The sequence below is a fragment of the Barbus barbus genome (genome assembly GCF_936440315.1).
Source record: "Barbus barbus genome assembly, chromosome: 41".
In the NCBI taxonomy this organism is placed as follows: domain Eukaryota; kingdom Metazoa; phylum Chordata; class Actinopteri; order Cypriniformes; family Cyprinidae; genus Barbus; species Barbus barbus.
Genome location: NC_136719.1, coordinates 1,147,051 through 1,160,290, shown reverse-complemented (window position 1 = coordinate 1,160,290; position 13,240 = coordinate 1,147,051). Strand labels below are relative to the sequence as shown.

Genomic DNA, 13,240 nt, shown 5'->3' with positions numbered 1-13,240 from the left:
TGTGGGTTTCAATAGATGATAAAAGGATAAACATCTATTAAATGCTTAAATTAAGATAGTGTTTAGCACTTTTTATTGCATCCACCTTTTTCAGAATTTAACACACTGAACAGAATCTTCGTTGATGAATCTTCATCAACAGTCTGCTGTGTCAAATGTTAATTCTTTGACGTTGGAGTATGTGTGAGGACATAAACATAGCGAATTGTAATATTATTTCAAAAACAGAAAATGTCTAATCCTAAAATAGGCTGGAATGTGTGTGTGCATGCATTTTTCCATGTTCTGCTGTCTTTGTCTTCTTTTTTCCTTTCATTTGAGGACACAGTGTGAGAGGAAATTGCTGTGTTCATCTGTGCTCTGCTACTATATGGTTTCTATGGCAACCTCTCAAAAATGATGTGCTCTGAATGGCGTTTCATGAGATGTGGGGTGATTACAGTCTAGGAAGGAAGGCTGATGTTTCTGTTAGCCATCGCTGTAAAGGGAAGTGTGCAGTGCTCTAATAAAAGCATACTTCCTGTCCTCATATTATGGTTCTGTTACATATCTTCTACATGCCAGAGGAAATATTTGAATCTACTGCCCCCTTCAGAGTGCACAGAAAGTTAGTATCATTTGTACAGCAATGTGCTTTTATTTGTGTGTTGTTTTACATGTAAATTAATGATCAGTTTAGTCTCATGGAGTCGCTTTTATAAAAAGCATGCACAATCAGTTTTGATTCTAATTTCTATTGATTTGATTATATACAGTCAGGTCCATAAATATTGGGACATCGACACAATTCTAACATTTTTGGCTCTATACACCACCTCAATGGATTTCAAATGAAACTAAAAACTTTTCCAACTTGAAGTTTTCCAACTTGAATGAATATTTGAGTCTCAGACAGAGAGAACAGAGCAGAACAGCATAATGACTGTGAATGTCCCTATGTCAGTGAAAGTTAATACTTCAGAAATTAGGGATGTGAGCAGAAACAGGTCATCTTAGAAAAGCAAACAGTCTTAATTAAATCTAAAAAAAAATCTGAAAATGAAATTAACAGGGCTTGATTGATACAAGGATTATGAAGAATTTGCAAGTACTGTGTTGAGCAGGGAGTTAGGGTTGGGTAGTTCATGTTCTGTTTTCCATTAAGACCTATAGCTGGTGCTGTTCTATCTCTTGTTGTTCATTGTTCCTTATTAATACTGTATTTTTCCTGGTTCTACTATGTAAAAATATAGTCCCCCTAGGGTCACACAGGAGGAAAAAATGACAGGATTTTGATTTTGTAATTTGTACTATATAAACTATAAACCATAAACTATAAACTGTACTTCTTTTACATATTTGTAGCCTGTCCTATTCATTTGAAAGTCTCTGCCCACTGATTCAAGGCATAGATTTGTTGGCATTAGGTCTGATTACGTCAATCCCTTTGTGTTCTCTCTGAAATCTTATGAGTTCCCAGAGAACCCTTTGCATTTGCTTGCATAACTTTTGTGAAGGAAATAATATAAGGTGGAGGAAACATTTCAATGCTTTTGCAATACATTTGTGTACAATAATTTTGTGAGAGAACGCAAACGCAGTTTTGCTTCATCTCTTATTTTTTCCATCACCATGTCTCCTTATGGGCTCCACACTATAAGAGCTCTGTATGTTTCAAATATTCTATTTCATTTCATTCTGTCTTAAAATGTAGCTGCCTGTAGACTAACAGCAAGCCTGTCTTTCATCCACTGTCTATTATATTATCAAAGTTATTTAATTAATTAATTAATTTAGTCATTTACAGACGCTTTTATCCAAAGCAACTTACAAATGAGGACAATGGAAGCAATTCAGCAGTTATGATGCTCTCTGTATGTTATCATTTTCTATGTTGTATGTGTGAGAGTGTTCATGTGTGTATTCAGTTTGCCAGTGTTTCTCTTATGTCTTTAATACTGGAGCTATTCAGCTGACCTGATGCCGTTGCTATATGTAGTATATTGATGCCTTTGTCTCTGTGTCACTTCTGAATACATGGTAGAGAAATGCCTGCAAATGACACAGAGACCCAGTTTTATTTTATTTTATTTACTGGTATACTAAAATGTATGCAAGTGAATTTCTTTGCTCAGACACAAAGATTAGATTAGTTTGCTGATAGTTTGTCCTCACATTTGTGAGTGAACCCCCATGATGACCGCATAGTTGTTTTATCAGGCTGGAGTGACTGTGATGGACGTCCCATACTCAGAGGGGCAGGAGGGAACAGGCTGTCCTGCTCCATAAAGTTCATTTAGCACTGGGTTTTCTGCTCTTCACCAGCACCAGCACTACGTCTGATCTCCTCACAGGTGACATACAATGAACGATATCTATAAAGCAGCGGTGAGTCCATACATTTGTTTTTTTTCTGGCAAATTTTCCACATAGCACTTTCTTGGCTTTCTTGTCTTAAAAACAAAGATTATTGCCAACAATAAAATTTTCATAAATGGTTGTAACTACAGTATTATAACATCATAACAAAATTACTAATTCAAGATTGCGCTTTTGAAAAATGGGGTGTTATTTCTGTAGTTTTTTTGTTGGTGTTGTTGTTGTTTGTTTGTTTGTGTGTTTTTTCCTTGACATTGTCATTGTCTTTAATCTGAAGTAAAAAGATCAAATTAGACCCTTGGGGTAAGACGTCCCTCCCAGAACTGTCATAGAAGGCTCAGAGTGGAATGTTAATAGTGTGATTATTTTTTATTTTATTTTCATTGTAATTCGTGGGGTTATTATTCAATAATTGTAATGTATATTTACGTCGATTCATTCATTAAAACCTATAAACTAATTGAATGAATTGCTTGATTGGATTATATAAGGTAAATTTATTAAATTACTTACAATTTCTTTTACTGGAATTCTACTTTGTTACCAGTTATTCAATTGTACAACTAAATTCTAAAAACTCCATTTTAAATAGAGTAGTTTATTTAGTATTTTACATTAACAAAACTTAATTTATAAAAAATAACTAAATTAGCAAATGTTTATTTCTCTTAATAACACATTGGCTATTTATTCTGTACATGCCAAATTTCTATCTAAATATGTTACAATCGAAAAGAAAAGGCACATTGTTCTTAAGGGGGGCATCTTCCCCTAACTTACCTTATAACGCATTATTATAACACATTTCATTTGGCATTTAGTGCTGATCATGTATTGTAATCGACTTCTACCATTTAAAGGTAACCATGAATATCCATGAACAGTTACATTTATTACATTACATGCCACAGCTATTTCACCCTGCAGCCCAAGACCGGTTGCCCACTGAAGCTAAGCAGGGTTGAGCCTGGTCAGTACCTGGATAGGAGACCTCCGGTGAAAACTACATTGCTGTTGGAAGAGGTGTTAGTGAGGCCAGAATGGGGTGCTCACCCTGCAGTCTGTGTGGGTCCTAACGCCCCGGTATAGTGACGGGGAATTTTAAAAAAATATTATGAAAACATACTTATTTTAAGGTGAATTATAAGTCTTCACAAATTACATTGCTTAATAGAAAGAGTGCCAACAATATCTGTGGCTAAGTTTATATTTTAACGATTTATACAACTACATATGAACGGTCAAACTATAATAATGTACAACATTTTCTGTATATTTTCTGGCAACAATGAAGTGTAAATGTTAGTCATACAGGACAGTACATCACTCATCTGGCCAACTTTATGCCATAAGAGTTAAAAAAAGACAACTGAAAATACCTTGACTCTTGAGTATTATCAGAGTTAGATAGGAGCTACTCGAGAGAGCAGAGACGCTATCATTCATGACTACACATGGAGCACCGCCTACCTCCCATGGCTAATTTTGGCATGATTTGCTCAGCCATGCTTGTATGTCTGCATGCTGGAAAAACAGGCGCTTAAGATAAAACACTCAAAGTCAGATTCCAGCATTGATTGAGAGTGCGTGTGTGCGTGTGTGCGTGTTTCTCCACTGATCTCTCGGAGATGTACATGAGACTGTGAGTCTGGGAGGAACATCCTGACACATGTTTATGTGTCACACTAGTTTGTGTTGGATCCAACATAGGACTATAGACAGTAACTTACTTAACAGCTGCTACTTCAGCAGCTGTCTCATGAGTTAGCTTTGCCGGATTACATTGTTATGCCACCTCATATTATGTCCTTTATCTGCGGTTTGTTATTTTTAACTCCAGAGTACCTGTTACGGTCTCAGGGGGAACAAACTTCACAGAGAGAAGGGAATCCAAAATAAAGTCTTTTAATATTATAAGCCACACGAATAGAAGGGAATAACTCAGGGTAGTCTCAATACATGTAACAAACAATAACTGGCAAATAACTGGGAAGAACTCAGGACTTAAGAACACAGGGGCTAATGGGATAATTAATAAACAACAGGTGATGACGATGACCTAAACTAGACAGGCAAAAACTAGGTCAAAACAGAAATTCAACATATATACATGTGACAGTACCTTTATCTGCTGTGTGTAATCCGCATTACTCAGATCTAACCTCAGTCTGTGTTTTTGGATAAAATATTGGTTTGGACTAAAGCAAACATTTTGCTAACGAGGACACACCTTTTAAATATCCCATATGCAAATGATATTGATTTTAATTAATAGTACATATATTAAACGTCCATATATGAAATATATTGTCATATGAAGTAAAACATATATGAAACAAATATGAAGTTTATGTTTACATATGAATATATAAAAACATACATGAAATTAGAAATTGGAACAATTTTATTTATATACAGTATACATACATCTTACCATATATAAACATACAGATTTTGTTTGTATATTCTTTTTTTGTTCATATTTTTTAATGAAGCTGCATATATAAATAAATAAATATATATATATATATATATATATATATATATAGTATATACTGTATATATACTGTGTTGTTGACATATATGGTTGCTACATATGACACCATATTTAAAAAAAATCATATACATATTATTTAACACATAAACATATACAGATTTAACTTTTGGGATTTTATATATTTACATTTACATTTACATTTAGTCATTTGGCAGACGCTTTTATCCAAAGCGACTTACAATTGGGGAATACAAAAAGCGATTCATCTTGAAGAGGCAGTCAGACAGAGGAAGTGCTCGTAACACCAAGTCTCAGTCATTGTTCAAATAAGTACAAGCTAGTAGGTGGAGAGAAAGATAGAGGGAAAGTTTTTTTTTTTTTTTTTTTTTTGAGTTTAGGATGAAGTCAAGTACTGCCTCTCTGTGATGGTACCACAAGGCGTCGCTCACTAGCAGATCTCAAACTTCTGGAGGGGATGTAGGTTCGTAATAGTGAGTGGACGTAGGAGGGTGCAGAGCCTGTGGTAGATCTGTACGCAAGCATCAGTGACTTGAACTGGATGCGAGCTGCCACTGGTAGCCAGTGCAAGGAGATGAAGAGAGCTATATATATTTTGTAATGCCTCCACTTATTTGTGATTGAATGATGATGCTGCCTATGCAATAAAGAACTACACAAATGTACAGAGATAAGGAAGGTTGTGAAATTTGTTAAAGAATTACACATTATAATAGAGGAGAGTTGGAAGTAAATCTCCAGACTGAGCAACCGTGCCCAACTGTGTGAGGCAACCCTGTCACTAGGACATACTATCATAACAAAATTAACAATTTGCATGCTCTTTAAAACATTTTCCTCCTTCCTTTGTCCTCCTCCTCCCCTCCTTCGTCAACTCTAACAGCTGACGACTTTGCCACGTTCTTCAGTAATAAAATTAAAACCATCAGTGCTCAGTTTTCCACACCACAATCTGTCAAGCTCATCTTACCAGCAAACATACACTCGTTCACATCCTTCTCTTCACTCTCTGAGGCAGAAGTCTCCAAACTCATCCTTTTTAATCATCCTACTACTTGTCCGCTTGATACTTTTCCATCTCATCTCCTTCAAGCCATTTCTCCTGCAGTTGGACCTGGACTCATTCACATCATTAACACATCCCTTCACCCTGGTGTTTTCCCTCAGCATTTAAACAGGCTCGTATAACCCCACTACTTAAGAAACCCACCCTAAACTCCTTTCTTTTAGAGAACTATATGGAAGAGACTTGGTTGAACACAATTCGTGTAAGTGTTTTGAAGGGGTTTCCCTTCATTGCAAAAACACTTAAACAAACTGGGTTCAGCCAAGTCTCTGCCTTTCTCAGACAGAAAAACCTCCTCAACAGCAACCAGTCTGGTTTCAGAAGTGAACATTCAACCGAGACTGCCTTGCTCTCAGTTGTTAAAGCCCTAAGACTGGCAAGAGCGGATTCCAAATCTTCATTACTTATCTTGCTGGATCTGTCCGCTGCTTTTAATACGGCCAACCACCAGATTCTCCTGTCAACCCTATTGGCAAAGGGCATCTCAGGAACCGCACTCCAGTGGTTTGAGACTTACCTCTCGGATAGGTCCTTCAAGGTATCTTGGAGAAGTGAGGCGTCCAAGTCGCAATATCTAGCTACTGGGGTGCCTCAGGGCTCAGTTCTTGGACCACTTCTCTTCTCTGTCTACATGGCATCACTAGGTTCTGTCATTCAGAAACATGGCTTTTCATATCACTACTATGTTGATGATACTCAACTCTACCTCTCATTCCATCCTGATGATCTGACGATAGCTGCTCGCATCTCAGCTTGTCTGACAGACATTTCTTGTTGGACGAAGGACCATCACCTTCAACTCAACCTTGCCAAGACAGAACTGTTTGTGGTTCCATCAAGCCCATCATTTCATCACAATTTCACCATCCAGTTAGGCACATCAACCATAACTCCTTCAAAAACAGCCAGAAACCTTGGCGTTATGATTGATTATCAGCTGACTTTTTCAGACCACATTGCTAAAACTGCCCGGTCCTGCAGATTTGCTTTATTCAACATCAAGAAGATCAAGCCCTTTCTTTCGGAACATGCTTAACAACTCCTTGTTCAAGCTCTTGTTTTGTCCAGACTGGACTATTGCAATGCTCTCTTTGCAGGTCTTCCAGACAGTTCTCTCAAATTTTTACAATTAATCCAGGCTGCCAGATTAATTTTTAATGAGCCGAAAATAATGCATGTCACACCTGTTTATCAGTTTGCACTGGCTACCAATAACTGCTCGCATAAAATTCAAGGCATTAATGTTTGCCTACAAAACCACCACTGGCTCTGCACATGAGTCTCTAGAAGCTTGCGTTCTGCAAGAGAATGTTGCTTTATTGTTCATCCCAAAGAGGCACAAAATCACTTTCACAGATTTTTACATTAAATGTTCCCTCCTGGTGGAATGACCTGCCCAACTCAATCCCAGCAACTGAGTCCTTAGCCGTGTTCAAGAATCGGCTAAAAACACATCTCTTCCATCTTTATTTGACCCTCTAACTCTAGCACTTTCTATTCTAATTATATTCTTAAAAAAAAAAAACCTTTTAGACTTGCTAACTATTTACTAACTGCTTGTTTAAAAAAAAAAGAATAAAAAAAACCTAACACTAGCTTCTCTATTCTTTTTGTATTCTATCTATTGTTTTAATTGTATTTATTATACAATTAACAAAAAGCAAAAAAGGCCTCTAACACTAGATTCCTCTATTCTTTTTCTATTCTATCTGTTTTCTTTTTATTTATTATATGATAATAAAAAAAAAATTTTTAAAAAAAACTTGCTACGTGTACTGCGTTAGGCTAACTGAGACTTAGCACTTGCATATCAATTGCTCTCTTGTTGATTTTGATTGCTTCCGTTGTCCTCATTTGTAAGTCGCTTTGGATAAAAGTGTCTGCTAAAGGACAATGTTACTCTATGAAAAAATTATTTTATTAAATCCTTTAAAATTTAATATTTTAGTTCATGTTTGTTGCTGCAAAAATATCACACAAAACATGTAATTATTTGGTTGCAGGGTCACATGGTCACAACAATGACAAACCCCATGTAAAATAAATGTTAATCCTTCCACTGACCAAAATAACTGTAATATATGTGTGTGGATGCATGTTTGTGTTAATGTGTGTAGAGTATATTATTATATTATTACAGTATGACTATTGACCCATGAATGTCTTCAACAGGTAGAGCAGCTCACCGATGAGCAGAAGAATGGTATGGTATAATACTATACAGCAAACAGCATTTGGTCTCAGAATGGCCATGAACATTATGTTATATATTCTACAATGAATAATAATTTTTTTTGTTAGTGATGTGTAAGAAGTAAATGAAAACAATGTAAAATGACAATGAAAATGTGGAATGCCCCGTTTTAAGTCCCCGCACAGTATTTCAACTAGATTTGAGAGCTGGACTTTACGTTGGCCATTCCTTTGTCTTCTTGCATGATTTGGGTCATTGTGTTGAAAGGTCCACTTACACTTCAGCTTTAACTTTTTAACAGATGCTCTCATGTCGTTCTCAAGCACTCTCTGATATAATGTTGAATTTATTGTTTTCATTATGATAGTCTCAAAGGCTGCAAAATACCTAGAAATAATTATAATAATCTGGCAATGCTTCACAGCCGGTCTGAGGTTCTTTTTCTCAAATGCAGAGTGGTTTTCGCCAAATGTGATATTTGAACTCTACATTGACTCATCTGTGCACATTGTATTTAGAAGTTAATGTTGCACAGTATCTTCTCTTTGTGCAGCCTCTTTCTAACGGTTAACTAGAAAGAGCTGCCTGTAGATCTTATCATAACACCCTGTGCTTCTTCTGGACTTTCTGTAGTGTCTCATGCTCTTGTTTTAAGGTGAATTTGGTGGGATGGCCCAGCCTTTACATACAATGGAATGTTAGAATAGCTTTTTCACAGTACTGTATGTTTATGAATTTGAAGCACTTGTAACATTGCAGGACTACCAATAAAAAACTGCCTGAATTTAACACCTGTGCCCAACTAATAAACACAACATTATTCATAGTCTATGTGAAATAATGATTTACTAAACTGACTCCCACTATCAATATGTGACCCTGGACCACAAAACCAGTCATAAGGGTTATTTTTTTTTTACTAATTTTTTTATTTATTTATTATAGCTTTCCATTGATGTATGGTTTGTTATGATAGGACAATATTTGGCTGAGATACAACTATTTGAAAATCTAGAATCTGAGGGTGCAAAAAAAATCTAAATATTGAGAAAATCGCCTTTAAAGTTGTTCAAATGAAGTTCTTAGCAATGCATATTACTAATCAAAAATTAAGTTTTGATATATTTATGGGAGGAAATTTACAACATATCTTCATGGAACATTAATGTCCTAATGATATTTGGCATAAACGAAAAATGTATAATTTTGATCATCTGTATTGTTGGCTATTCTACAAATTTACCTGTACTATGACTGCTTTTGTGCTGCAGGGCCACATAATATTAAGTAAACTAAATTTCTCTGTGTTGGTGTTTTGTAGAGTTCCGTGCAGCATTTGATATTTTCATTCAGGATGCTGAGGATGGATGCATCAGCACTAAGGAGCTCGGGAAGGTGTTGAGGATGCTGGGCCAGAACCCCACGCCGGAGGAGCTCCAGGAGATGATTGATGAGGTGGATGAGGACGGTAAATCCAGAACAATCCAGAATTAGTAACATTCCAGAACTCTTAACTTCATTTACTCACCCTCATGTTGCTCCAAATTTAGCATAAAAATAATCTGTATGGGGTGTTTTACCGGACAGAGATTATGCCTAGTCCTAGACTATAATGGCCCTTTAAACCAGATTAACAGAAATCTGCTTTCTCTGTCATGGTTTTAAATAGTCTCAGACTTAGCCTAGTCCAGATTTTAATAGGCTGATTTCCTGGAGGGAGACTAAATGGAGGCTTAAATTAAACCTACCAGGAGGCAGGTTTAACTTCAGATTAACATTGTGTTCACAGTCTTTATATATCACAATTATTGATACTCTCTCTCTAATACACATTGGCCATAATTAATGGCACCCTTTTTATTCAACACGTTTGCCAATTTAACAGCTATGTATCTGTCCTATAATGCCTGGTGAGTTTGGTGAACACCTGACAAGAGATCAGAGACCATTCCTTCATCCAGATTCACTTCAGACCCTTCAGACTCCCAGCTCCATGTTTCTTTCCTCTTCATGTTTCTTTAGGGTTCAAGGTCAGGGAACTGGGACGGCCATGGCAGAACCAGAGCCTTCATTTTTTTATAATTTTTTTGTTTATTTTGATGGTTCTTTTGAATCATTGTTTTGTTGGAAGATCCAATCATGGTCCATTATTTTCTGCAATTATCCAGCTGTGATCCTTGGAGAGTCATTGGCCATTTAAATTATCCTCCTAACGTTGTATTAAGAAAATATAGATTTTTAACATATGTTTGTAACATTTCCTGTTGATTGGAACTCTTTAATTATTGTCTTAATGGTGGAAATGAAAATATTCAATGACTTTTTTTTTTTTCTTTTTCTTTTTGACTATTTTGTGCTATTTTTTTACTTCATATTTTGTAACGCTCAACAATCTTGTGGGGGGGGGGGGGGGGTATTGTGATGGATGATAAAGATAAATTTGGCCTTTGTGTTCCTCATAAGTCATTGGCTGGATAATTTCATGTTCCTGGTCACCCTGGTGAGCTAAAAAAAGTATATATATATATATATATATATATATATATATATATATATATATGAATGGGAATATAGATCTTCAGAGATTTGACTAATAATAATTTCTAGGACTACAAATAATTGTGGCCAATGTGTATTATAGAAAAATATTTTTATAATGTGATTTTGTTGAAATGTTAGATTTTTGTAATATTTTTATTTATTTACTTTTTTAATGAAAGATCAGAATGATAAACAATACAGATTTATTTTCACAGTCCTCTTTGAGCATTTTTTTTAGGGTGCCAATATAATTCTGCCCATGACTCTTTCTCTCTCTCTCTCTCTCTAAAACAGCTGCTTTATGTATAATATAATGAATAATAATAATAACAATTTTTGCAAAACTGACAACAACAGCTGATTGCAATGGAAAAACAAAAGACTTAAAATGTAGAATTAAAATCTCTTAACATGAAATGTTAAGGTGCTCTCATTAAAATGTAAAAGTAATCTTGTGCTATAATGGTTGTTGGTGTACTTGTGCAGGCAGTGGTACGGTGGATTTCGAGGAGTTTTTGGTCATGATGGTGAGATGCATGAAAGATGATAGCAAAGGAAAGTCAGAGGAAGAACTGGCAGAACTCTTCCGCATGTTTGATAAGTATGTTTTGTTCTTAAACTGAACTAAGAGAACTGACCTGCGGTGGGTTTAGGGTTTCTTATGGGTTTTGATTGTATTTGGACAGGAATGCAGATGGTTACATTGATCTTGATGAACTGAAGCTGATGCTGGAAGCTACAGGTGAAACCATCACTGAAGATGACATTGAGGAGCTAATGAGGGATGGAGACAAAAACAGTGATGGGAAAATTGATTATGATGGTAAGCATGCGTTCTGTTACATGCAAGTTAACTGGTATTAACAGAAAAAAACAGTGAACCAGTGTGATGCAAATGTGTGCCTTTTCCATCATTTCCACTATCCTTCTATTGCAGAGTTCTTGGAGTTCATGAAAGGGGTGGAGTAAATAATGAAGAAATGTCTTCCTGGTGTTTCTCCCTGGATTGTCTGTACACAAAAGCAGAGTAAATATTCAAGCTTGATGAGAAATATCAACAGAGAGTCTATGATATATCTCATTATTGTGCTGCTTATAATTTTCAGCACAATATTTTCAGAAGATTAAATTATTTTACATGTGTAAAGACTGAAGTCAATGCCAATTTGTGCAGATTTAAGACTTTGCTTGCATTTAATTTGTCTCTTTATATATACATTTATTAAAAATATTTAGGAAATTAGTCATGGTTCCATAATGTAACAAAATCACACCACACTGACCAGACTTCAAATCTGAGCCTAAATGTTCATTTCATTCTATCACAGAGAAATAAAAATTCCAAAGACATTCCTATAGTCCACATCTGCCAATCTAATTTATTTTGACTTGTCTGCGAAAATAAAGAATTTCTGAATTTAGCTTTGTTTGATTCATTGAGACATGCATTGAAACACTGAGAATGAGTTGTACTAACATCTCTAGTTGTATTTATGATATGGTGGGCTGTGTTCTAATGGCTCAAACTTGACTGGTTTGTTGACTGAGGATTCAGTCCCCTAAAAAGTGAGCAATGAGACACACCACCCTGACCAAGACACTAAACCTCAGGTTACTCCAGGAGGACTTAACCTGTAAGTGAACTTTAAATCTGTAAAATAAAAGTGTTTGCTATATGACTATAGCGACTCTCAAAACATCTGCCTTATTGAGAGTATTTACTTTGCGTTACTCAGGGGGCCTCATGCTAATCTTATCAGAGAGCTCTTCTTTCACTGCAGCCTAAGCTAGTCGAGGAAAGTGAGAAAGAAAAGCAGATGGCTATAGTATAAGACACAAATAGTATCGTGGCACACAAGGGCTTGGGTTCTGGCAGCAGAGGCCCTGCAGCAGGGCAAATAAGTGACAACCCGGTGACATAGCAGCTAATGACACCTCTGCCATTCCCGAGAGGATTCACAACAGCTTCTCCTTCAGCAGAATTGGTCAGTAGAATGGCAGCAGATATTGCTTCTTCTTTTTCTTTTTTTTTTATTATTTATTTAATCAGGGACAATGCACATTAATTATACATTCAAATATGCAAAATGCACCAGATTTAGCCAACACTGGCTAATTTTCATCCGTAGTCCCTTTTGGCAGGTTGGTGTTAAGGACAGGAAGAAAATATAAACAAAAAATATTGATACACCAAATTAAGAACAAGAAGAAAATATTGAAACAAATAAGAATACTGAAACAAAATTACAGACTACCATACCATATCCATAAATCACTATAAATGATCACATTTTCAGCTTTTTCAAGAAACCACAATGTGCTGTTTTAATTCTTTCAGCTCTACTGGGCTAACCACTCATGTGTTCCCCTAAAAACAAAAGATAATTGACCAAAGGTAGTTCTTCTTAATGGCACATTACAATCACCTCTAATACCGGCACATGTATATGGTCCTGTTATCTGATCTATATAATCCTTTAAAACAGGTGGAGCAAAACCGTTATTATCTTAAAAATAAGTACCAAATCAGCAAATTGAATCAGATGTTCCCAACTCAAAATAGAAA

General features: G+C 35.8%; 1 protein-coding gene across 1 annotated transcript; it reads left to right on the top strand.

Moving 5' to 3' along the window:
- The first annotated feature begins 1,976 nt into the window (after positions 1–1,976).
- On the top strand, positions 1,977–12,367 carry LOC306860975 (troponin C, slow skeletal and cardiac muscles-like). The gene is made up of 6 exons (XM_079403004.1): positions 1,977–2,367; positions 8,112–8,142; positions 9,455–9,601; positions 11,161–11,275; positions 11,361–11,497; positions 11,612–12,367. The coding sequence occupies exons 1-6, from the start codon at positions 2,344–2,346 to the stop codon at positions 11,641–11,643; spliced, it is 486 nt and encodes a 161-aa protein (XP_079259130.1). The 5' UTR covers positions 1,977–2,343; the 3' UTR covers positions 11,644–12,367.
- Positions 12,368–13,240: the final 873 nt, after the last annotated feature.

What these genes read in the sequence shown, in the direction of transcription:
- LOC306860975 (XM_079403004.1), top strand. Translation starts at nt 2,344, where the DNA reads ATGAACGATATCTATAAAGCAGCG. An exon ending in ACGATATCTATAAAGCAGCG is followed by an intron (nt 2,368 to 8,111) that starts GTGAGTCCATAC and finishes TGTCTTCAACAG; the next exon opens with GTAGAGCAGCTCACCGATGA. An exon ending in CTCTTCCGCATGTTTGATAA is followed by an intron (nt 11,276 to 11,360) that starts GTATGTTTTGTT and finishes GTATTTGGACAG; the next exon opens with GAATGCAGATGGTTACATTG.